This window comes from Betta splendens, chromosome 19, assembly GCF_900634795.4.
Source record: "Betta splendens chromosome 19, fBetSpl5.4, whole genome shotgun sequence".
NCBI classification, from domain to species: Eukaryota; Metazoa; Chordata; class Actinopteri; order Anabantiformes; family Osphronemidae; genus Betta; species Betta splendens.
The window spans coordinates 9,455,090-9,478,954 of record NC_040898.2 but is presented as its reverse complement, the minus strand read 5'-3'; the positions used below and the strand labels follow the sequence as shown (position 1 = coordinate 9,478,954).

Genomic DNA, 23,865 nt, shown 5'->3' with positions numbered 1-23,865 from the left:
TAAGGGAGCGTGAACAATCACTGCAAAACCAAAGAGCTAAGTCCCCTTGTCAGACAAGCCCAATTTTCAGCGCCGGCCCCACCTCCCCGCTCCGCGGCGCATCCCGCCCCCATCCCCGCACCCCCGGCCCCGCTCGTCGGAGGTTCACGGGCTTCGTTAAAGCGAGCCGGGCCCTTTTATGGCTGCGTTTAATTAGCCATTCCACAGCAAACCGCCATCCGGCACCAGCTCTGCCGCGGCGGCCTCCGCCCCACGCCCCCCCCACCTCCTCCACAGCGCCGTCGCCCCGACCCACTGTGCTCACCGGTCGCCTCCTCTCGCCTCCGCTTGTCTTTAGACCCAGTAATTAGCCGTGGGATGGGGGTGGACCCATTGCCGGGTTTCTCAGCGGTATTAGTGCTGAGGCTGGGGAAGTGTCTGTCCCCGCATGGGGCGTCCCCTCAGTCCACCACCCCAAGGCCTGTGGTGGAGCACAATGGAGGTGAGCGCTCCTACAGTAGCAGCTCAGCCTTACTGTCCCCACTGCCCGCTGGGCTGCGTCTGCCCCGGCATCCTAATCATTAACCACATTATGACTTTGTGTCCAGCAGCTCTGTCCCTGCGGTTCGTTAATGAAGTCTCTTAATCATGTCAGATGCTGATCCTCCAGCAGTGGACTTTTTTTTTTTTTTTTTTTTAGATTTTCTTCATATTTAGGAGGATTCAGGTTAATTTATTTAGTATATAGATTCCACAAATGCGGCCAAGACTAACACCTGGCTGTGTGACTGCTGTGAAGAACCGGGCTCAGCAGACGCCCTGCGGTGCACGGTGCGTCCTGACACCCGTCCATCATTTTACCCCCCCCCCCCTCATTAACCTTCTCCACCGGCTGACGTGCGTAGCTCCTCCATCTTTTCTTCTTTTTTTTTTTTCTAAATCTTCCTATGCAATTTCACTCAAGCTGCACCGTGGCGACACGAGCACATTCCTTCCCCATGCACTCAAACGCCAGCGCGCGCGGAGCCCGGGGAGCCCCCGGCTCGCTGGTGCGCATCGCGCTGGATCACCGCCCTCTAGTGACCGCCACAGACGTCCGTCCCAACGAGCCAGGACGCGCACAGCCACGACAACACGAGAGGGGATTGGATTTTTGATTTTTATTCCCACTACCTCGACCTGACTGGATGGTTTAATGGAATAAATTATGGCGTTTATTGATATTCCCCTTTCAATCAACCTGTGAAGCAGTTAATTATTCAAACACTTAAATGACATCGCAGCAGAATTGACACGTATTTTCCAAGTTTAAACCGGCCCTGCGTGTTCTGCCGGCTGCTTCGCATGGGAACGGCACCGTTCACTTATCATAGCCATTTATAGCCCTTCATTACGCGCCTATTTTGTGACCCCTGGGTTCAACGGCCAATTCCTGTGTGGACCCAAACCCTGATGAACAAAGGTGGAATGTGATGCCTCTTTTCCGCAGACAAGGAACTAAACGTTTCCCATCGACTTTCATGGGAAAGTTGAGGCCAGGGGGACTTTTAAAAGGCTTATGACGAATATTGACAGCGTATTGAACCTATTAGTGCATCGCCGACGCTCTTCTCACCCGAAACCGGCGTGAACGCGCGTGCCTTTGCACAAATTCCGCTAAATGCGTAACGCCGCTCATATTCATAAATACTGGTTAAATACAGGATAAAAGCGGTGCTTTAGGACCCAGTTGATCCTTGTGATTGTGGCTGATATTTTCCACGTTGTGAGGGGAGTGTGTGTGTGGGGGGGGGGGGGGGGGGCTGTCAATCACGGTGAAAGAGGCCAGGGTGGGCAGGCCTCTCTGACACTTTGTGCCGTCTGAGGGGGATATTTAACTTGGGACTGAGCACCGCTCGCTACAGACACACTCACACACAGTGTGCCTAAGCAAAGAAACTCTCCAGCGCCAAGTCTCGCAGACTCCTGAAGTAGGAGCGACTCAGTGGGAGCCTCTGTAGCAGTTATCAAAGGAGAAGAGACGCTCCCTCGGGAACGGACCGCTTGCAGCGACTGGGGGCAAAAAGGGGGCTGCAGGTTGCGGACGCTCTCGCGATGCGGCGACAGATGGATCTGGAGCGTTTCTGAGAGGATTCGACGGTCCCGCGGTGACATGAGCCCCGAACTAACGGCGGTCACTGGCTCCGTGCAGTTTGCACTTTAAATGCACTGCGTTTGCTGCAAGTCGGCGTCCGGCGTCCGCTGTCACGTGTGCAGTGAGTAGTTCTGTGGGAATATTACCGCCTGAAAAGGACACTGTGGACAGATAAGTGGGAGTTATTTCATGAGTCGGTGCCAGAGCCCGTTGCGACGCCTCGTCTCCAGGTCGTGAAGATTTTCAGGAAGGTGCACAAGTCCACGGCTGGAATACCGCAAGGAACTGCCCGCGCGCACTTTTTTGCCCCCCCCCCCCCCCCCCTCCTCTCTCTCTCTCTCAGTGCGCGGATCGTGCGCCCCGGGGACCTTGACAAACCCGCGAGCGCGAAGCGACGTCCAGAGACGCCACGTTTATAAAAGCCGTGCGTAAAAATAACATTGGCCGCCGCAGCCCCCTCGTCGCCGGGCGCGTGACATTTAAAACGCGGCGGAGCCCTCTTTTGTGCGCCCTTCCCACTCGGGACGCGCCGGATCTATTCTGTCTTTGCAGAACCCACTTCATTCCATGCTGCTCGCGCCTCGGCCGCTGTCACCCAGCGCAGACAGTTCGTCGTGGCTTCGAGTCTCCGGAGTAACCATGACAACCGAAAGAAACCCAAAGTGAATCCGAGGGAGCGGGGAGAGGCCGGAGAGAGCGTGAATAGAGTTTTCTCCACTTTGTTTTGTGCCACATTTTTTTTTTTTTTTTGCTGTGCGTGTTGTTGTTGTTTAGACTAAACACTCGCAACAGCGGGGAAGTTGCAGAGTCGAAGGAGCTCCAAAAAAGCAAAGCGCTCCGCTTCATGTCATTCAAACCCGACGCGGTCTATTAAAAGTATCGCCTCGCTGCTGGCGGAACCTCTACTATTTATGAAGCCCCGGGTCGGTCGCTGCAGAGAACACAGTGACCGGGAACAGAACTGAGTATCCACCACGCGAGCAGATCCGGCGAGTGCAGAGGAATAATGGGCTTCTCGAAGACGCTGCTCGTCTACGTGCTGCTGTGCGTCCACATCGGACTTTCCCAGCATTTCCTCCGTCTCCGTCCATCGCCCAGCGACACCCTCCCCGTGCCAGACCTAATAGAGGACCCCGACCCAGAGTACGACCCCCGGGAGCAGGACCTGGTCGAGAGGACGCTGAAGAAGAAGCTCGGCAGCAACTTCGACGCCAACTTCATGTCCGTCAGCGCGCCCGCGCCGGTGAACGTCACGGCGTCGGACGCCCAGGTGAAGCTGCAGGGGCCCATGCCCAACGAGATCAGGAGGCTGGACCTGACAGAGACCCCCTATGGGAAGAAGGTGAAAGTGGGCAAGAAAGCCCGTAGGAAATTCCTGCAGTGGCTGTGGACCTATACGCACTGCCCGGTCGTGTACACGTGGAAGGATTTAGGCGTGAGGTTCTGGCCACGTTACATCAAGGAGGGCAACTGTTTCTCCGAGCGCTCGTGCTCTTTCCCCGAGGGCATGTCGTGCAAACCCGTCAAGTCGATCAGCAAGGTGTTCCTGCGGTGGTACTGCCAAGGCTTCGTACGGCAGAAACGGTACTGCACGTGGATACCGGTACAATACCCGATCATCTCAGAGTGCAAGTGCTCGTGCTGAGTCTCTCTAAGGAAGTAGTGGTGGTGAAGGGGGGAGTGGACTGGAAATACGGTTTCTATTGCACTGTTAACTCTCTACAGAGGTGGGCACCATAGCAAATCTATTTTTTTATATAGCATTTTAAGTGAAATACCAACATTGTACATATTTAAGAAAAAATGCAGCTATTTTTTTCTAATTGAACCAGGACCATATTTTATTCTCAGCCCCGAAACGCTGTTTTTGGGAGAACACGAGCACTTCAGAGAGAAGAGCTTTTTGATATTTTTATGAGACATTGAGGATGACATTGAAGATGGATTGCATATGCTACACTTCTCCAAGAGGTGAACTGTTTTTATCAACTGAACATTGATGCTGACTGTTATTTCACTGCAATGCTGCCTAGAGTTTTTGTATAATATTAATATCAATAATAATTAAATTGTAAAAAAAAAAGTTGAGGTTAAAGATATATATAAAGGCGTGAACTCAGCTTTTTTGGAATACATAGTATTGTAGAAATAAACAAATCTGTACGTTTTATTTATTATTTTAACGGTTGTGAGTATAGAGCATAAGGAAAGAGAATAGCAGAGTATACCAGATAAAATATGGGAGATGTCTACTTGAATATTTCTAAAAATGAGAAAAAAATAAACAAAAAAGTAAAACATATCAGTGTACATGTTATGGTTACACGTTTTAGCAATAAAATCTATCTTTTCAACATGTATTAGTGTCAAGCCATGTTGCTTACATCCACTGGTGTCTATCAGTGGGCGTGTACGCTGGAAAAAGCGTCAGCTGTACGCGTCTTATTCGCTCTGAGTCCAACGTGAGGCGTCTGACGGCGGGGCTCGCTTGTTTCTAGCGGAAGTGTCTTAACGTTGTCAAAGTGTGCGTGAAGCAGCTCTAGTCGAGCCACGTTTTGCCAAAAATCCCGCCAGACTGATCTTTTCTTTTTTTGTGCAGCGCTGGTCGTGGTCTCAAGCGGAGAGACGTTAACTAACGGCTCACGCGCACGCGCACGCGCACTCGAGCCTCAGTGGCTCTGTGTGGACTGTCTGACGCTCCACGCCGTCACAGTGATTTCAGAAAGGGCCGATTTACTACGCTGCGTAATGCGCAACACATACCTCAAGCGCCTCCACAGAACTGGCATTCATTTGTCCCAGCCAGACACACAGTGTGCGTGCGTGTGTGTGTGTGTGTGTGTGTGTGTGTGTGTGTGTGTGTGTGTGTGTGTGTGTGTGTGTGTGAGAGAGAGAGAGAGAGAGAGAGAGAGAGAGAGAGAGAGAGAGAGAGAGAGAGAGAGGAGGGGGGCGCGCACATACATCTCTCCCGTCGGCGCACGCGCTCGTTTCGGGGCTCCGAGGTGTTAACATAATGGGTAAAATATGATTCAGACATTTCAAACAGTGTCGGATGATGAAATGGTGCGCGTATGAGCGCAAGCCAGGGGCGTCTGGGGTCTGTGCTTTTCGCTTTGGAAGCTCCACACAAGTTCCACTGAGGTATTTGTATAGAGGTGGACTGGAGCAGACCGGCGCCTATTCAAGTCTGACCGCCCTGAGAGAAAAAACACACAAAGCCCATAAAACAATGGCCAACTGTTTTTGACGTTAGCAGACTATTAATTGGAAGGCCGGGGTACGCTGTCTGCAAGTTAAAGAGATATGGCCAATTAAACGCGCCGGGGACGCGCAGCGAAATGAGGTCCCACGAAATCAAAGAGAGGAGTCATTTTCTGCAAGTAGGGTGTTTTTTTTTTATAGTGTTTATATAGTTGCCTAAACACAATCAACGACTTAAACAGGGCTATGACTGAACGTCTGCGAGCTAAAAGCGGATTGTGTAGTATTTCCACTGAGCGCATCTTGCGAGCGAGCGTTGCAGCGACTTGTGTGTGTGTGTGTGTGTTGTTGTTTTTTTTTTTTGCGGCCGGAGCTGGATTTGACACTTGCCGCCCGGTTATTGTGACAGAAGCACTGAGGGGATTTGGTAAAAGCAGAGGAGAAGAGCGGCAGCATGCCAGGAGAGGAGGAGGAGGAGGAGGAGGAGGAGGAGGAAGAGGAGCAGGAGGGGGCTGCTTTCCTTACTGTCAGCTTCTTTCTTGATGATGTCTCGGGGTTTTTAGAAACTGCGTCTCTGACTCGTCGGCGCCACTCAGCCGCCCCCTCTCGACTGCGCAGAATGAGGCACTTTGGGAAACAGTAACCCTTTCAGGCTCTGCCCGGAGAGTATTTTAGAAGCGTGTGAAAGGCAATACGCCGCCCCGGCTCCAGCCAGTTAGGTGCGCACCTTTTAGAGACAGGCCCCGCCAGCCAGTCGGATCCGAGAGTCTCAAAGTGGGGTCCGGGGACCTCCAGGTGGTCCTCATGGGCAGTCCATGGGGGTCTTCAGCAAAATGAGCAGCTAAAGCACAAAAATACACAAAAAGTGCTCAATCTACTACAAGCAACCTAGATTCAAATGCTTGTATAGATTCTCTATCTTATATATTCTTATATTCGTATACAGTTTCAGGACATTTGGATGCCTGTGGGTTAAAAATAGACCGTGTCTGTTTTTTACTTACTCTGAGGAAAATCTAACATGACTATATGACTATTCTCACTACTTCAGTCCCAGGTCTATTTTTATCCCTTATATCAAATCACCAAATCTTTATCGCGCAGTCACAAACTCACAGTGAATCCAGGAGTTCGTCAGCGCGACAGATGATTCTGTGAAAACTCCGAGCGGGCGTCTCCGTCAGCGGCCGTAAAAACGCGGCGGCGGCGGCGGCGGCGGCCTTCAGCCCGTCAGACGCTCATTATTGTCTGTCTCCACATTCATCAACGCGGGCCTCTGACAACGTGGCTCACGGTGACGCCACAGCCATAAATACTCTTTAATGCAGTGGGACGTTTCATATTTTACCCGTAGCATGAATATAAGACAAAGCCCCGTTTTCACTACATGCGAGGAGGATTAAATGGGCCTGGGGGCAATTACAATCGGGATAATGACACAGTCGGAGGGGTGGGACGACACACTTAGCGGTGGAGATGATGATAGTCTGTCTCCTGATGAGACTCAATTGTTGTGATGGATTGTGGTCCGGTGGGGAATGTTGGAGCAGCGAGCGTCTGTGGTGACCTTCATCCGGCACACACACGCACGCACACACACACGCACACACACACGTGCTGTACCTGCGTGGACCCATCCAGTGGACCGCGAGGCCGACGCAGAGGTTCTGCGGCTGAAAGCAAGGGGCCAAACCCCCGGTTTGTAAAAGCCGGTGAGTCAGCACGGCTGAGGTTATTGATGATGACAGGGTATTAGGTGGAGCGCCGAGGGAGGGGGGAGGGAGGGGGTGCACACGCACACACGAGTCAGTGGAGTCGCCGCCGATGATACCCGGCTTTCCCGCAGACCACCAACCCCGGCTTGTGGCGTCTGGAGGCGTGTGCGTCGGGTCCGTGTCGTATAAGACGCGGGCGATGCGTTCAAGTGCGCGTGCGCGCGCAGGAAAAGCTGCTAGCGCTGGCGCACGTGCAGATTGGGTTCCTCCTCCCCGGTGGTCTCTCGGTTGATTGCTCATTCCCCCGAAGACCACCACGGGGATCCTGGCGGGCTCCGCGCGGGCCTCGCTCACCGAGAGTCGCGTCTGAGGCGCTCGTCTGTGTTCTGACGGGTCTCTGCAGGGCTGCTGGTACTTCGAGGCCCGTCCAAGACCATCTTCAGCTCGAGCAGTGAATCCATCACATCCACGCGGCAAACAACAGGTGACTGTAGTCGCATAACAGGTGATTGGACTAAGCCGTCATCAGCTCTGTTACCATGGTTACCTGCGCATTCTCTTTTATCTGTTTGTGAGCGGCCTAATTTGACTTCTTTCCTGTTTTTCCACCTTCACCAATCAGGAGACGCGCGTGATGTGAGCCTGGTGGACTCCAGTGCTCGTCACCTAACTGGACCTAACTGGTCCCCCGGTCGTCATGACAACGCTAACAGGTAAACTACCTTAAGTTTGCTCCGCCACTTCACTTTGTCATGATTATGCCATGTTGCTTATACACACACTTGAGTTTTCCCTCAATTAAAATCTTTATTTTCCATATCCATCTTCTGTCAACGCGCTGATTGCCAGCACGCACACACACACACACACACACACACACACACACACACACACACACACACACACACACACACACACACACACACACACACACACACACACACACCTCCCCCTCACAGCCTGTCCGGCGGCTGTCTCCCAGTACCCCTCTGTGTGCCTATGGCATGCTGAGAATGTTTACTTTCGCCACAGTGTGTATTTACAGAGCCTAATAGTTTTTTAGGCCGCAATGGCGCCTCGCTTCGCAACGTGCGTACAGCCCGGCTGCTCCGTCTGGGTCGCTCGCATCGGGCCCCTTCGCCAAAACCAGACCCGAGTCTCTGCTGTCTGGCGGCGGCCAGGTGATGCGAGGAACGGGACGGAGCAGGTGACCGCAGCGCTGGACGCACGACGTGCACCGGTGATAAACACACTGAGCAGTGAAGGGTCATCAAAAGATGAACTCGTTTCATTCAAACTTGTATCTCGGCTCACGCGTCCGTCGCACAGCTGGGTGCCGTCAGGTGCCCTGGTTCCAGTAGAAATCCTCATATCAAATTCTGGCTAATCACAGCAGAAGAGGTGAAAAGGGCAGAGCATTACGTCCAAAACACTCACAGCATTGTTTTATTTCCTTTCTCCAAATAGACAAAGAGCACGAGGGGAGAAAACAGGTGACGACTGGCCGTGATTTCCCCACTGGGCCTCGCACATCTTGGGCTGCAGGACCTGATGTCCTGACGCCCGCCTGTCTGTCGTATTCAGCTGAGGTGGTCTATTCAGAGTGAGGGTCCAAGTGTGTGTGTGTGTGTGTGTGTGTGTGTGTGTGTGTGTGTGTGTGTGTGTGTGTGTGTGCCGGCATGTAAGGGGAAGGGAGGAGGCGCGGTGAGCAGCAGAGAATGCCTGGTGATGGGTTACCAAAAACAGAGCACCGCGGGGACAATAGCAGCCAGGACATTCCTGACATAACCCCAACACACCGGGGAGGAAGTGGAAGGGGGATTTATTGGTGTCAATGGCCCCTCGCCCTGAGAGGAGGAACGGGTGCCTCTTTTGTCCCCTCTGGCGTTGGAGATGAACTGAATCGAGACGCCTTGCACAGAGAGGACGCATACGCACATAATCAGCCCTTTGAAAGAGGAACCACCAATTAGGGAATGGACATATACTGGCATAGAGGGTGGGACTCAAAGAGGGCAGGTTTCTGTGTGTGTGTGTGTGTGTGTGTGTGTGTGTGTGTGTGTGTGTGTGTGTGTGTGTGTGTGTGTGTGTGCATGGGCGAGCGAGCGAGAGAGAAAGAGAGAGAGTCTGTGTGTTGGTGCATGCCTGTGTGCATGCACTTAATAGCGTCTGAATGTAAAGGGAGAGCCACATGGGACGCTTTTCAGCTCAAAGTGCACAAGGGTCGACCCCATGGGAACAGCGCTATGAACTTGTTGGAAACAGAGGGCATTTAGTCTCATTTAGGAACGGTTCATGTTACGCCGAAAGAGGCCACAATGACCAAGACAATGCAATAGTGGCCGGACAATCGGCAAGCGAAGTTCCCATCGCGGAGCCCAGGACTTTGCACGGGCGACCGTGAGATGTCTCATTAAAAAAAAGAGAGGATATTTGTTGAAAACAGAAGAATAACTAAAAAGTATGGAGACGTGCAAACAGCTGACTTGAGATCAGTGTGTGAAATCTGGGTTTTACCCGACTCTTAATTGGATCTGATTAACAAACCCTGTAACAGGTGGAGAAAGGCGTCAAATTGAGCCAACGTCGCCATCTAGTGGCCAGAGGACCGCAGCTCCTCTTTAGAGATGAGCGAAATAGTTTAAAGTCGCACTAGAGATAATATAATTAGCTTATGCACAGATAAGAAAGCAGGACGTGAGTCATCAAACGATCCCAGCTGCTTTAAAGCGTCCCCTCCCTCCAGTTGCACTGATCAGCAGCCAATCAAAACTGGTAATAATTACCTCGATGACGCTGATGAGCTCAGACAGGCGGGGAAACACTGAAACATTTAAAATGTCCTCGTAATTGATCGCAGATTCATTGGGTCATTATTTACCATCCGTGCGCTTCGCCATCATCCACTTCCAGATCACTGGATTGCATCTAATTCCGAGAGCGGCTCCGTGGCCCCTGGGTGGCATTGTTGTGGCCGCGCGATTTATTAGCTAATCGTCAAGACAGCGCCAGATTGCGGCGCGCATGAATATCGAGGCCGAATGGGAACCAGGACGCGAGCTTTCATTAGAGTGTTTCGACTCTCTCCGCATCTCTCGGAACACACATCGAGTTCAAATGGGAACTCCCAAGCGCTTCCAGCTGGCAACACTTTGGGATAATGATGCTGGATTCCACACAAATGAAGGGTCTAAATGCCACCAGAGAGGTACCTGAGCCCCCTGCCCGATGCACAGACGTGTACATGTAAAACACACACACACACACACACACACACACACACACACACACACACGCATATGAAGCAATCTTTGCCTGAGGGCGAATCGCACGCATACACACACACACACACACACACACACACACACACACACACACACACACACACACACACACACACACACACACACACACACAGTTCCTGCAGCGAACACAAGGCGGTGAATCACTCTCTCTCCTCCTCTGAGCGTTCAGGAATGCAGCGGGGGTTCCGGCAGACTCCATCGCCGCGGCCTCGCGCTCGGACGCTTTGCGCTTGAGTCATCGGCGCGATCCGGGACGAGGCTGCCTTCGCTCGCTCGCCGTCAAAATGACGGATGAGACAATAACGCCGGCGGAAAACATATTGATTGCTCCCTGTCCTTAATGGTGACATGTTGATACAGTGCGCCCTGAGAAATAGGGATGTGCGTCTGCGTCACGAGGACACACCGGTATTGTGGCCATTAATAACCCCCCCCCCCCTTGGAGTGGCGTGACAGCTGAGCCCTAAACCACTGTATATAAGAGGATGCGTTCAATAACGGTTATCATCTGAACCCCCCCGGCCTCCATCCCCTCTCTTGCTGTCTCTCTTCTGCCGTCCTTCTCCCTCCGGACATTTCCATAACACCCCTCACACCGCCCCCCTCCTCACCCCACCCCTGCCCCATCCACCCTCGGGGGGTCCTTGCCAGCAGTATCTAATTATCAGTCGGTGGGGTTCCACTGTGCCTCTGCGTTTGGCCCTCTCCTCTGCAGACATATGGACATGCATTGTGGTGTCTGTGCTGAAGCGAGGTTAAGCATCCTCTCACCGGAATGAATGGAGAATTACGAGACGTGTGGGTTGATAAGATGTTTGTTTTATTTGCGCACAGGCTGAGTTGAGGATTGAATATACTTAGTGTTACACAACAACATTCGATTAAAATTCAATTATCGTTGATAGAATAATAAAATTCACTTCGTCCAAATTATAATAATAATAAAGTGGTCTGTGAAGGACTTACATTTTACCTGTAGCCACCAGATGGCGCTGTAGACTCACTGAAAACAGTTCAGCCTGCGTGTGCGTGTCCCGTTTTGGACAAGTTAAGCGTCGCTCCCTGCGCTCAGCGGCGGAGGTGCCAAAAAATGAAGCGATGAAAATGCGGAGGCGGACGTTTTCTCCGGGGTGTCCGCTGCGGGGAGCTTTGAACGGGCGGAGCGCCGAGGCTTGTTTTCACACAAGATCACGCCGATGCCAAGTGCAAGAGCTGTAAAGGACCGAGGAGAGCTCCCCACTGGAGTTTCGCGTCGGAAGGCGAGTGCGATGCCTGTTGGTGCTGCCCGCTTTAATGTGTCCCACTCGTGAGCGGAGGGATAATCTGCCCAAATTAGAGCCTGTGGCAAAAGGCGTGAACGTGGCCATTAAAGTCACGTTATAAACAAACGGCGGCGCGTAATAGAAGCGCGCAGGTGAGTGGAGGTTTCACTTTGACTCAAAAGTCATTTCATGTCGGACCGAACTCCGCTGACATTGTTTCGGTGCCCTTTATTCCCCGTCCTACTTTCCAAACAGTTAAATGTTTTTAATTATAAAATCTAAATATTTGATTTGAAAACAGGGAGCGACTCGTGGAAGTGTGCCTGTAGCCATGTGCCGGGAATTCCACAGCGTTCCCATGAGTTTGACTAAAGACCAGAGGAAGCAGAATATGAAGATTCGTTTTAAAAACGAATGGACTTTTGTTGTTGGTTTATTTTTTTGGCTGGGTCACAGTCAGTGGGGGGAGAAGGTCCATTTCCCATAAGTTTCCTCACCTTATCATTTTCATTAAATCTCTCCTCATCATCTACGTCGTGAATGGTGTCCGCTGCAGGTGTTTCCTCGCGCACGCGCACGCGCACACGGAAGACTTTACAGTAATCCGTGTCTTTGCCCGAGTCTAATGATTTGCGTAAAAGGCAACACAGCACGTGTCGGTGCCAGAGCGGGTCGGTCCGAGCTGGGCCGGACCGGACCGCCCCCCTCAGAGGATGGTACAGTAAATACAGCAGGAATGCTGATCAGCTTACAGCGGAGCCAGGAGGTGCCCGGGATTGGACCGGCACAAAGAACAAGCCAAGGGATAAGTGGGCACGCTGCACCTGGAACAATAAGACGTGAAACAAACGGTGTCCGTCCTCGCGTCTCTGCCGGGTAGTTGTACAAATGTGGGACATTTATACATACTGGGCCGGTTTACGGAACGATTCGCCCTGGTGCTCGGACCCGAGCTGCAAACCTGATCTGAAAACCAAAAACACACCAGGCACCCGCCAGCTGCGTCCCTGAACCTCCTGTTCCTGGGGTAGAAGTGAGAGACCACGAATAAACGACGTGCCATGAAGTTAACGGGTTAATATGACGCTGTCATTGTCAGGAGACGGGGGCGACAAAACGAACCCCTTCCTCACAACGAGCCAACAACCGATGGACGTTAAGCACGACTCCCCTTTTATTAGAGCCATGACGCACACGCGTAAACTAATAAAGCCAACATGTGACTATTACTAGGATTATTAATAGGTTCGAGCGTTCTGCATCCGCCTCCTGTTTCTCGGGCCCCGGAGCCCCGCTAGGCCTTCTCTGTTTCAACAGGTTAAACGGTGCGTTCTCATTACGACCTCCGCACGGCTGCCCGTGAACGCGCCGAGCCAGGAGGCATTTGGAGCAGGCAGCTCGGTAACAATCAGTGCGTAAACCGGCGGAGGTATTTGTTGTAAAAAAAAAAACAAACAGTTGTTCTCAGAGGGAAAACGCGGAAGTAAGAAGTAATGGTTCATTTGTTTGCGCGTTATTTTTGGCTGCATGGGTTAATTTTACGCATCGCCAAATTACAGGTAAAACTTCGGAAAAGAAATCGCAGGACGTGCTGGTTATTTCGCTCCATCTCTCTCTCTCTCCTCCTCCTCTCTCTCTCTCTCTCTCTCGCTCATTCTGGCACACACACACACACACACACGCGCGCTTGGGAAAATCTGGGTTTGATTTTAATGGGGAGTAGCCCACCGCGGGCTCGCTTTACAACCTATGGAAGTGCTGGACAGTGTTCAGTTGGTCTGAGCTGCGGGCGCGGATGGGCGCAGCCGTTCCCCTCTCCCTCCGTGTCCTCGCCTCACACTCCACGCTATGTCGCGCGCGCTCCTTTCGCCGTTTTAACATCTCGACGGGGCGAACGTGACGGAGACGAGACACTTTTTTTTTTTTCTTGCGTTCGGATGGGACGATATTTGCCAGAAGAGAAGCCAGCGGCTAATCAGCGTGGATCCCCGGAAGACAGCGGCGCTTGCGGCTCAGACGTGGGGTAAGTGCGTGCTTTGTGATTGCGCACAAGGTGAGATCGTTGCGGAGAACAGGTTATAATTAGATGCCTCTGTAACGGTCACTCAATTAATTACCTGCCGCTGCTTTAAAACGAGAGCTGGGATTCTCGTTATTTTATAGCAGGCTGAGGTCGGGGCTGTAAGTGGGTGTTGGAGTCTCCGGATCCACGGGGGCGCGCGGGATCAGAGCGCAGCAGACGCCGCAGACAGGTGTCAGCCCTCTCGGTTTACAAGCGGCCGGTGGGTCGCGGCGAAAGAGTGCGAGAGAACAGCCCGCGCCGGCTATTTAATACGAGGAACAAGAAGCGGGCTCTGCGGAGCCGGCGCGCTTTAATAGCGATTTGGCGTCGGCGCGCGTCGCGGGTGCCAAAGCAAGCAGAGCGCGCCTCGGTTCCCGTCTTCCTGGGCACTGCCCTCGCCAAGTCTCCCAATGAGTTTGTCGCTTCTAATATTTTCCCTTTTCGCTTTGACGCCTCCACGGCGCGCGTGTATTGAGAAACGTTTGAGCTTTTCAATATGCAGGCGGTTTATTTATTTTTTTGTCTGCCGTTAATGAGCCATAGTAGCGGCGAATGAAACGCAAGACCCAGACTGGTGGAACTGGTCTCAACGCCCAGGAGGATGAAATATTTTGTTATTAAATATTTTAATTTGAAAGAACAAAGGTCCTGGAAGGTCCTGGATCAATGTGGTCACGCAGGTCATGGTTGATAGAATATTTAATACGCCCGACGCAGATTCGTCTCATCTCGAGCAGCAACAAGTGAAAGCGACGCAAAGCGTATCTTAAATACTAGTATAGACTTATAGTATAGTATATAGTCGCTGTTGCTCACCGACACAGCGTCAGCCACATGACCTAATTCTCATTCTCACCGCAAACGACTGGACTCGGTCCACGAACGAGGCCTCGCTGCTCGCTGTTCTGAGGTCAGGGGGAATGCGAAGCGTCAGCTTTAAACTGGGCTAAATGGTGGCGTCGAAGGCGTCTGGGGTCACAGCAAATTAATCATCAGCGTTTTAATTGCATCACAACCCGCGTCCGCTCATAACGCGGAGGGCGCAGGATGTGGAAGCTGATCCAAAGCCGCGTAGTGCGGATTTTCTGCACTTTTACGCGCGGTTGTGTTCGGTTTTTATGAGGCTCGCCGTTAAAACGAGCGGCTGGAGACGGAGAATATAAACAGGTCGTTTGTCTCTGCAGTGAAAACGCAGGACCTCACGTCTCAGCGACAGAGGTCGTGATCATGTCACACGTCACGGCCTTTGTTTTTGCGCAAATGCCGGATCAGAGTTTTCTTAAACGGCAGTTTTGTGTTGTGGTTTTTCACGGTCAACTTGACTTTGTGTTTAGACCAGGAAATGGAAGCGGTGTGTAGTACCCGCATTACACGCACTCAATTATTGTCTCCACTCAAGAGGTGAGAATGAACCAGACGAGATGTGGGTTCTCGCCGTCCGTGACAAATTGTGCGTGCGGGTGCTTGCGTTTCCTGTTAAAATACCTGTCACTCGTCGCCGTGACGCCCAAGATGTCTCTCCTCACTGTGGGAAGAGGATCCAGGGGGCAAAGAGTCACATGCCTCTTCCTGCCACTCCCCACACCCTGCCAGGCCTGCTGTCAGCCACACATTTCCTCCAGATGAAGAAGGATGTGTGTGTGTGAGGTCCACGTGTGTGTGCGCCTGTGTCCACTTAATACCTATTAGTACAGTTGTCCTATTATGGGATGGGGACAGATGATGTCCCCAAAGAAACTGGAATTCAACAGCCAAACAGGCAAAAGTTATCTTAGCTTGTTTCCTCGTCTCGCTGAGAAAGCGCTGACCTTTGACCTCTAGCGTGTCCTGATGTTGAGGGAGGAATAGTGGCGCTGTAGAGATTAGGAGGAGAGCGTACAGTGTGTGAGTCCATCAGCGAGTGTGTGTACTGTAGGTACGCAACCGTGTGAGTTTTCCAAACACTTAATAAAGTGATTTGTGGTTTTTCTCCTCCTGCGAGTTCAAAGCGGGTCCTCGCGCTTCGGCTGCGGGGTGGAGGGTGCGCTTGTGCAATGGAAAAGAGAGATGCTGCTTTCCTGTTGGGTGTGTGTGTGTGTGTGTGTGTGGGGGGGGGGGGGGGGGGGGGGGGCTTTTTGGGAAAACCGCAGCGCTGCCTACCACAGCCGGCCTTCAAAGGGCTTTGAAGGAGAACTCACCTCTCTCTCTCTTTCCCTTTAAAATCAAATCCTTCCATCTAAAGGAGCCACTTCCTCTCACGGGCCGGAACGCCTCGCCTGCCCCGCGGACCGCACCGGGTCGGGGTTCCGCCCCGGTTAAGCAGACCTACGCCTTTTCACACTAAAAACAGCTCATTTAGGCTTTTAACCTTTCCCACTTTCATTTCCATCCTTATCACAGTGTTGCTCCTGGTTCCAATTCCAAACCTTGCGGAGGATTCTGTGGCTCTGTCAGCCATCGGGGGTGAGGGGTGAGAGGGGGAGGGCATGTCATCCCGTCTCATGCGCATCTTGACGGCACATGTGGGGGAAATACTTGTTGTATTTGAACGCGGATCAGAGTTTGACATTGGAGGCTGTAAATTTTTTGAACTCTCGTCCCTTCGACTCTCAGCTCCATCACTCTGTCACTTAAAAATCCAACATAGAAGACCTTTGCAGCCCTTTATTCAAATGTTACTTCCAACACATTTAACCCTGTTTAAGCCAGAGTCTGGACCTTCTGCTCCTCCCGTCCCTCGTTCTAACCAAAAGCGCTGCAGGAAAACATAGACCACAACTTGTCCCATCAGCAGTTTCCCTGCTTTTCTACCCGGGGCAGCAGCTTTTCGCCTCGTCCTGCTCGTGAACTGGTGGGAATCGGCCTGAGCTCACGTTCCAGCTCGTGCCGGAGCGTCGCCTTCCTCCTCTTCGATCCTGGATCGGGTTGTGTTGATCCAAACGGTCGGAGCGGCCGCATTCCTCCGGTGGGCGTTCGGCACGTCTCCCTGTGGCCTTCCTCGTTCACTGTTGCAGAGATGGAAAAGGTAGAATTACTTTATTTACACTTACTGTGAATCCTCCTGCTTTCTCCTCGAGCCTCACAGGCACTTGTGGACCTGCTGGTGACATCATCGCGAATCATTTTGTACCCTTGACACTCTGAGCGAACGTGACCAGCGATCAGTGATCCTCCCGCTAATGATGCGCTCAGCTGTGCGAGCTGACCCCCTCCTGCCCCCGGTCCTCCCTGCTCCTCCCAAGCCCTAATGAACTCTGAGTAAGACACCCCCCCCCCCCCCGGATCTACCAGACGCCCACACATGCACATTTACGAAAATAGCAAGATCTTGGTTCCTGGGGCCTGCCGGAGATGCCGGTTCAGACGTAAATCACCACACCTTATGGTGGAAAACATTAAAAGATAGATTTCTATTATGTTCATACACACAAACCACGTGTGTTTTCCATATTGTGGCCCTGTCGACAGCTTATTAAAAAAGTCCTCCATGGTTGTGAGCCGCCACTAATCAGCCCACCAGGGATTACTGTACAGCAGGCCGGAGGGACCCCAGGGCTCCGTTCTGGGCCCCAGCTTGTTGTCCTCCCACCCAGACCACCTCCATCCTGCTCCCACTTCGCGCGGGGCCTCCACGCCAGCTCGGCGGAGCGGCACTCGGGGAACAAAGTGGCTCAGCTGTCCCTCGCCTATCCTCACCTCCCCCGGCGCCCCCCCTCTGCTCCCAAGCCAAATAAAGCCTCTCAGCGACTCCTGTTTTCCTAATCTGTGAACTCTGACAGAGGCACCCGCGCTTGAAAGAGAGTCCGCTCAACATGGGATGATCTCCCGGTGACAGGGAGAAGCTGAAAAAACGTTCCTCGGAATGTCTCGGCCGAAACCGCCAGACCACCCTGTCGCCCTCCTGCCCGGGTCTTTCTCTCGGCCGCTAACTCTCACCCCGCCTCTTATTATCTTATTTAATCGCCCTTGTTTCTGCTCCTCGCCGTCCACCTTCTCCAATTGGGCTGCCACTGGTTGATTGAAGCCTTTCAATCGCTTCCAATTAGTGGCCGTTGTGGCAGCGCAGCGTTTTAATGCTTCCAGCTTAAATGATTCATCCGCTCACACAGAGGACTGCGCCCATGATATTAATGGGACAAATATTCAGCGCCGCAGTAGCTTAGCCACCGGGGATTGGAGCACGTCGGCACAAGTACATTTCCCTTGCCATTAATCCACGGAGGAATGTTTGAGTGATGAATTAGCTTTGCAGTTGGCGTTTGTCATCGCTATTCACATGGAAGTGGCTTCGCTGACACAGGAACTTTAAACAGACCAGATGGTGGGAGGTGTGTGCGCTGCTGGGCCCGTTTTCGTTACATCTGCATAGACTGATGCACTCGTCACGCCTTCGGATCTTTAAGCGGCAGCGTGAGATTTCGGCGCCTGCTTTCGATACCGAAAAATGACAAAACACCAGCGGACGCGAAACGCTTTGTTTTGTGCAAAGCCTCCCCGGTAGTTTCCTGCGAATGTCGCAACTAAATCATCCTGTGTGGGATCCATTGTCTCCTTCAGCTGCTGCTACTTCAACCACATTTAATGAAAGGCAGCATCTGTCCGCACTGAGGGAAACATGTGGCTTGTTAAACACACTGTCAAAGCTGAGAGCGGGGGAATTTTCATTCTGCAGCAGATTTTTGGTATTCCAGAGGTCGGCCAGCCACACCACTATGCTGACATGCTGCCATCGCGTTGGGGTCCGCGCAGATTTTTGCGGACCGGGTTTTCACGGCGCCTCAGAATAGGTCTCGGCTCTTCGTAGCGCCGGCATCTGATCCGGAGTGGAATTAAACAGCCGTGTCGCTGTTCTCTCTCTGTTTAACCTACAAACCCGTCTGCCAGACGTGCCTGACAGCACCAGACCCGGGGAGATTCTCCCGGCAGGCCCGGCAGCACACGGCCCGCTCCATATTTAGTCATCCAGAGTCCAGACGGAGGCCAGTGCCGTTCTTCCACCTTAATCCGTCTCCCCTCTGCTTCTCCCTCTCCCATTTCATGCCCTTCCTTCAACTCACCCTCCATCTATGTCACTTTCACTCTCTCTCTCCTACGGCTTCCATTCATCTCTGTCCTCACTCGCCCTCCCTCGAGTCATTCCTGCTTTATCACTGTCATGCCTCTCGCTGTTCCTCTCCCTCCCGTGTGTCTCTGTCCTCCTTCTTACCTACTCAAACTCCTCTTTCTTTGTGCCTGTTTATCCTATTTTCTGCTCTGTCAAATATCTTTCTACTTTGATTTGCTTCTTTACATTTTATTTTCTAGCTTCCCTCTTACTCCCTTGGCAACTTTCTGAATAATTCCCTCTCTTCCCTTCCTGTCCTCACCTGTCATAACTTCCCCGTCTTCTCGCTGCTCGTTCCCACCCTCGTTCTCTCCCTCGGCGCTTCCCCATTGTCTCTTTTCTTGGACGAACATGATGCTGACGGAAGCTGGGTCTCGATGCTAATGAGTTGCTAATTCTATCAGCCATCTCTCCATGTCCTACCCAGTGGGTGTTAGGCCTGCCAGCTTTACCACGGCTGGTCTTTTGATGGAGTGCCTTGGCTCATGAGCGCCTGCCTGCGTGCCCACTTTAACCTCCTTGTCCTCGGACATGTCAGTGATCAATGTCCCCGGACTCGGGACGCAGACTCATTCCATCTCCCATATGTTGAATATTTCATGCTCAGGACTTGAAATTTCTTTGAATGGCTACTTATGTCTTTCCCAAGGCTGAGGCCCAAGCTTGAAACTGAATAATTTTCCGCAGTTACCTCCCACTTTCTATGATTGACAGGAGAACCCCTTCTGCCTTGTGACAGTTCCTTCCTCCATTTTTCTGCTTTGTATACTTCCCTCACGCTTCTTTTTTGAGAAGAGGCCAAATGCACCGGGTTTAAGCACTTAAGCACAGAAGAGTGGTCCCATTTACCAGGCCGCTGGGCTCTTTTTGAGGGTTGCTAGCTTTGGACCCCTCACACAAGAAAAGAAGCAAACTTTTGTTTTTCCAGCTCGCCTTAAATCCGTCTGACTGCTTTCCCCGCTCGCCTGAAGTGGATACAGAGGCAGCCTTTTGTTCTACTAAGATGAAGAGGGATGCTGTAGCATAAGAGGGAGAGTGAGAGTAGGAGGAGTTGGGTGTGATTCATTGTGATTTAATAAATACCTCCCAAAAGAGGGCTGGGTGCCTTCTCAACCCCTCAGCTGTCTGTTTTGAAATGGGGTTCCTCTAGATGTGACACCCAGGGGAGTAAAAAGGGGATTAGGAAGGAAAAGCCTCGGGCCACATACATCTTTTTTTCTTTACCCCAAAGCTTTCTCTCCCTTCGGCCCTCAATCCTCCTCTTTTCGGCATAGAGAGGCCCCTCATCTCATGATGTCATCCAGGTGCCTTGACCCAGCGGTTTAGAAAGGCCTGAATGGAGTCTCATGGCCTCACGTCTTCTAATACAGAGTATAATTAGCTAACGCTTTGGGTGAATTTTCTGCTTTGGTGGGCGAATATAATGCTGCCTTCTTTGGGGTCAGCACTTTGTAACAATGCTTCTGCAGTGGCTGATTTCCTGTGTGTCGGATTCCCCAGTAAGAGCCCAAAGGTAGAAGCGAGTCCTCGTGCATAAAATGCGTTCCTTTTTACCGGGACCAGCTCTGAAAGTCGAAGGTTCCACCAGGGTCACACGCAGTCCATCACCGCGGATTATAGGGTGACTTCTGTCATGCTGCTCAAGCATGACCACAACGCTCGGCCAGTTTTGACCTAAAAGGAAGTACTGAATGAGAGGGAAGAATTGAAATTCAGAGTGCGGCCGCTAATGTCTCTTTTTAAACGGTCACATCCTTTCTCTCGGGCCTCTCTGACAGCCGTCCTGTCATTTGACAGTCTGTTGTTGAACCACCACAGTCAATTGAATGGTAATTTCTCCTACAAGATCATTTGGTTGTTGAGGTGTTTGAACCTATTTTTTTCCACACTTGAATTGACCCAGTGTTACTTTGTGTGATATCCTTTTATGGTGAAAATATGTCTCCAACAATGACCTATCTGTTTGTTTCTGTCTCCTACAGGAAGGGCTCGTTAGCCTGAAGCGAAAGGTCACTTTCCTTCCATTGACTCACAATTATAGACATAAAGGAGTCTTACACACACATCCACGCCACATCGCGCTGTCACTCACATCTACACATACAGACTCTGGGGTCCACCCACACACACACGCACACACACACGCACACACACAGCCTCATCTGTGTATGAACAGACCTCTGAGCAGGATGAGGGAACCCTGGAGGTGCCTGTTGGGCCTGTGCCTTCTGGCCTGCTCAGCCTCCAGCCACAGCGCCACCAATCCCTTCGCGGGGCAGCAGACCCCCCCCGACCCGTGCCACGACGACACAGGCGCCGCCCGCCGCTGCATCCCGGAGTTCATCAACGCCGCCTTTGGCAAGGAGGTGGCGGTGTCCAGCGTGTGCGGGCGGCCCCCGTCGCGGTCCTGCAGCGTGGTGGAGCGCGGCGACGACCGCCCGTCCGTGCGCACGTGCCAGATCTGCGACGCGGCCGACCCCCGCCGCGCCCACCCGGCCTCCTACCTCACCGACCTCAACTCGGCCCACAACCTCACCTGCTGGCAGTCCGAGAATCTGAACACGTCGCCGCACAACGTCACGCTGACCCTTTCACTGGGTAAAAAGTTCGAGATCACCTACGTCAGCCTGCAGTTCTGCTCGCCGCGTCCCGAGTCCCTGGCAATATACAAGAGCATGGACTATGGGAAAACCTGGATGCCGTACCAGTTCTACTCCTCGCAGTGCCGGCGTATGTACAACCGGCCCAACAAGGCAACCATCACCAAGCAGAACGAGCAGGAGGCTCTATGCACAGATGGTCACACTGACCTCTATCCACTTTCTGGAGGACTCATCGCTTTCAGCACTCTAGATGGACGACCCTCTGGCAAGGACTTCGACAACAGCCCCGTCCTTCAGGACTGGGTGACTGTCACCGACATCCGCGTGGTCTTCAGCCGGCCCCAGGTGGGACTGGGGGCCGGAAGCAACGGCGGCGGGAGGGACGACGACCCCATGGCGGTGACGGCGACGCTGCCCGCGTATTTCTACGCGGTGGGAGACTTCCAGGTGGGCGGGAGGTGCAAATGCAACGGACATGCCTCCCGCTGTCTCAGCAACAAGGAAGGCAAGCTGGTGTGCGACTGCAAACACAACACAGAAGGACCCGAGTGTGACCGTTGCAAGCCCTTCCACTACGACCGGCCGTGGCAGAGGGCCAACGCCCGCGAGGCCAACGAATGTCTGCGTAAGTCCATGTTTCGAACACTCTGCTGTGGCGTTAGCATCAGCTAAACCAGTGCAGATAATATTTATAGCTGTCCAGTTCAGAGGCCACCTTGACTTCAGCTCTATTTGATATGAGCCACTGCTTCTCCAACACCATCCATGCAGCACACGTCAGTAGACCTAATGAGGAAGGGGACTGAGACAGATGACTGAACTCAGCGCTGCACACGTCAGTCAATGTCCCATTTCTGTTTCTGGGAGAGAACAGGAAATACGTTCACCCAATCGCGTATTAGTGAATCGTGTCTTTGTTAAAAGGAGTCGTGACCTTTTCAAGGCTCGTTTTTAGGATTTGACGACAGCAATGTAAAGTCGGGCTAGCAAGCCCAGAGACACACGCGCAGGAAGGGAGATGACAGTGGAACAGAAGAGGGTTTATTGTGGTGATTGGTGTTGGATTGCCGGGAGGATAATTAAGAGCGCTGCCAGGACGAACCAGATGGCTGTGTGTTTACACAGGTGAGCAGCTCTGGTAGCGCGTAGTGGTTGAGCTGGCAACTTTGGCAAAGCCTCTCCAAACACGAGCCCATTGCTTCCCATCAGCCTCGTCACGTTACAGTTCCTGTGCAAGGAAACAGGTCAGCGCTCAACAAAACCGTGTTTACGGCAGATCTGCTCGAAAAAAAAAAAAAAAAAAGAAAAAGATTTTCGCAAGCATGTCTAAACAGTGGATGACAACAACTCAAGTCACTGGCCCAGAGCTACAGCTAAGTCATCCAAGAATGTTATTTGGCAGTGTTTGCCTTTAACTCCTGACGCGCTCTGTAAAACCCATTTAGACGTGCTCTGTGAGTGGGCCAGATAAAATTAAAGCAATTTTAGCTGCCATTTATGTTAATGTTAAAACAATTGATACGATATGTTGTGTGTGGGGGTACAAAGGTTTTAAATATTAGCATGTCTCACAAGGAATTTGTTCTCTGATGACCGTAAGTTGTTTCAGTATAAATTGACAGGTGGGACTTAATTCAGATTGATTTTGCATGTCATAAAAATGTGTTAGTTTAGGGAAATAAAACCATATTAGAAACCACTGTCCCTATTTTAACCCTTTTCCATAATGAATTAAAATTACAGCCAGAAAGAAAAAAAACAGGAGCAGAACTGTGAAAAACAGTGTATGTTTTTCTAAAATGTTGTAATTGCCCTGTGAGCTGGCCTGAGATCATGTTTAGCATTGAACAGTGCCAGATCTGTTTAAAGCCGACTCAGAGTGACAGAGCCAGAAGAGCCAGGCTGACCGACGAGGCCAGCCTTCCCTCACTCTCTGGTGCCAGCTCTGCCTTATTCTGGCTTCTCCACTGTCCTTGACGCCTGCGAACACATCACAGAGGCAGGAGAGCCTCGCTCCGTTCACAACGATGCCCCCCGAACAGTACGTCCCTCTGCGTTTTCTCCCTCAAACCTTTCCACACAACCTCTTTTGAAACGTCCCATAGCTCTTTCTGAAACATCACACCCCCTTCCCATAGATCTCTATTCTGTGGAAAACGATATGTCACTTGTGTCTGTGATTTCCGGAATTGCACTCCATCGGCCAAGTCTGATGACCTCATCCCAGTAGATACTGGCTGGTTAAAGCTTTTTGCAAGTTGCACGCTACAGTATACCTGATCACACACCAGGGTATGCCAAATAGTGAGTCCCAGATGTCCTTCGTTTCTTGTTCCAAAAGCCTCTTTATAGCTGATTCCGGTTCCAAAATAGCAGAATAGCCTTTAAAAGCCTCTCTGGTGTATGTTAAAGCCCATTTTTAAAACGCACCCTCCCCCTTGTTGGTATCTCAGCATGCTTTTCTTCCCGACACGGTGCATAAATGGCGGCGGGCCGCAGTGCGAGCCCTGAGGCACACCAC

General features: G+C 51.9%; 2 protein-coding genes across 4 annotated transcripts in view; both read left to right on the top strand.

Annotated features, from left to right (window-relative positions):
- The window catches only part of ntn2 (netrin 2), a 48,678-nt gene that overhangs the window by 5,731 nt on the left and 19,082 nt on the right, over positions 1-23,865 (top strand). Inside the window, exons 4-6 of one of the 3 annotated variants that reach the window (XM_055504220.1) lie at positions 7,433-7,513; positions 7,652-7,742; positions 20,724-21,969. In XM_055504220.1, coding sequence (XP_055360195.1) covers positions 20,910-21,969 — 1,060 coding nt within the window. In that variant the 5' untranslated portion in view covers positions 7,433-7,513; positions 7,652-7,742; positions 20,724-20,909. Of the gene's footprint in view, positions 1-7,193; positions 7,535-7,651; positions 7,743-13,099; positions 13,620-20,723; positions 21,970-23,865 lie in introns of those variants that run through there. The other 2 variants (XM_055504221.1, XM_029135429.3) reach the window with 2 other exon arrangements.
- On the top strand, positions 1,815-4,471 carry nog2 (noggin 2). Its single transcript, XM_029135435.2, has one exon. It carries the CDS (start codon positions 3,120-3,122, stop codon positions 3,756-3,758), a length of 639 nt encoding a protein of 212 aa, XP_028991268.1. The 5' UTR covers positions 1,815-3,119; the 3' UTR covers positions 3,759-4,471.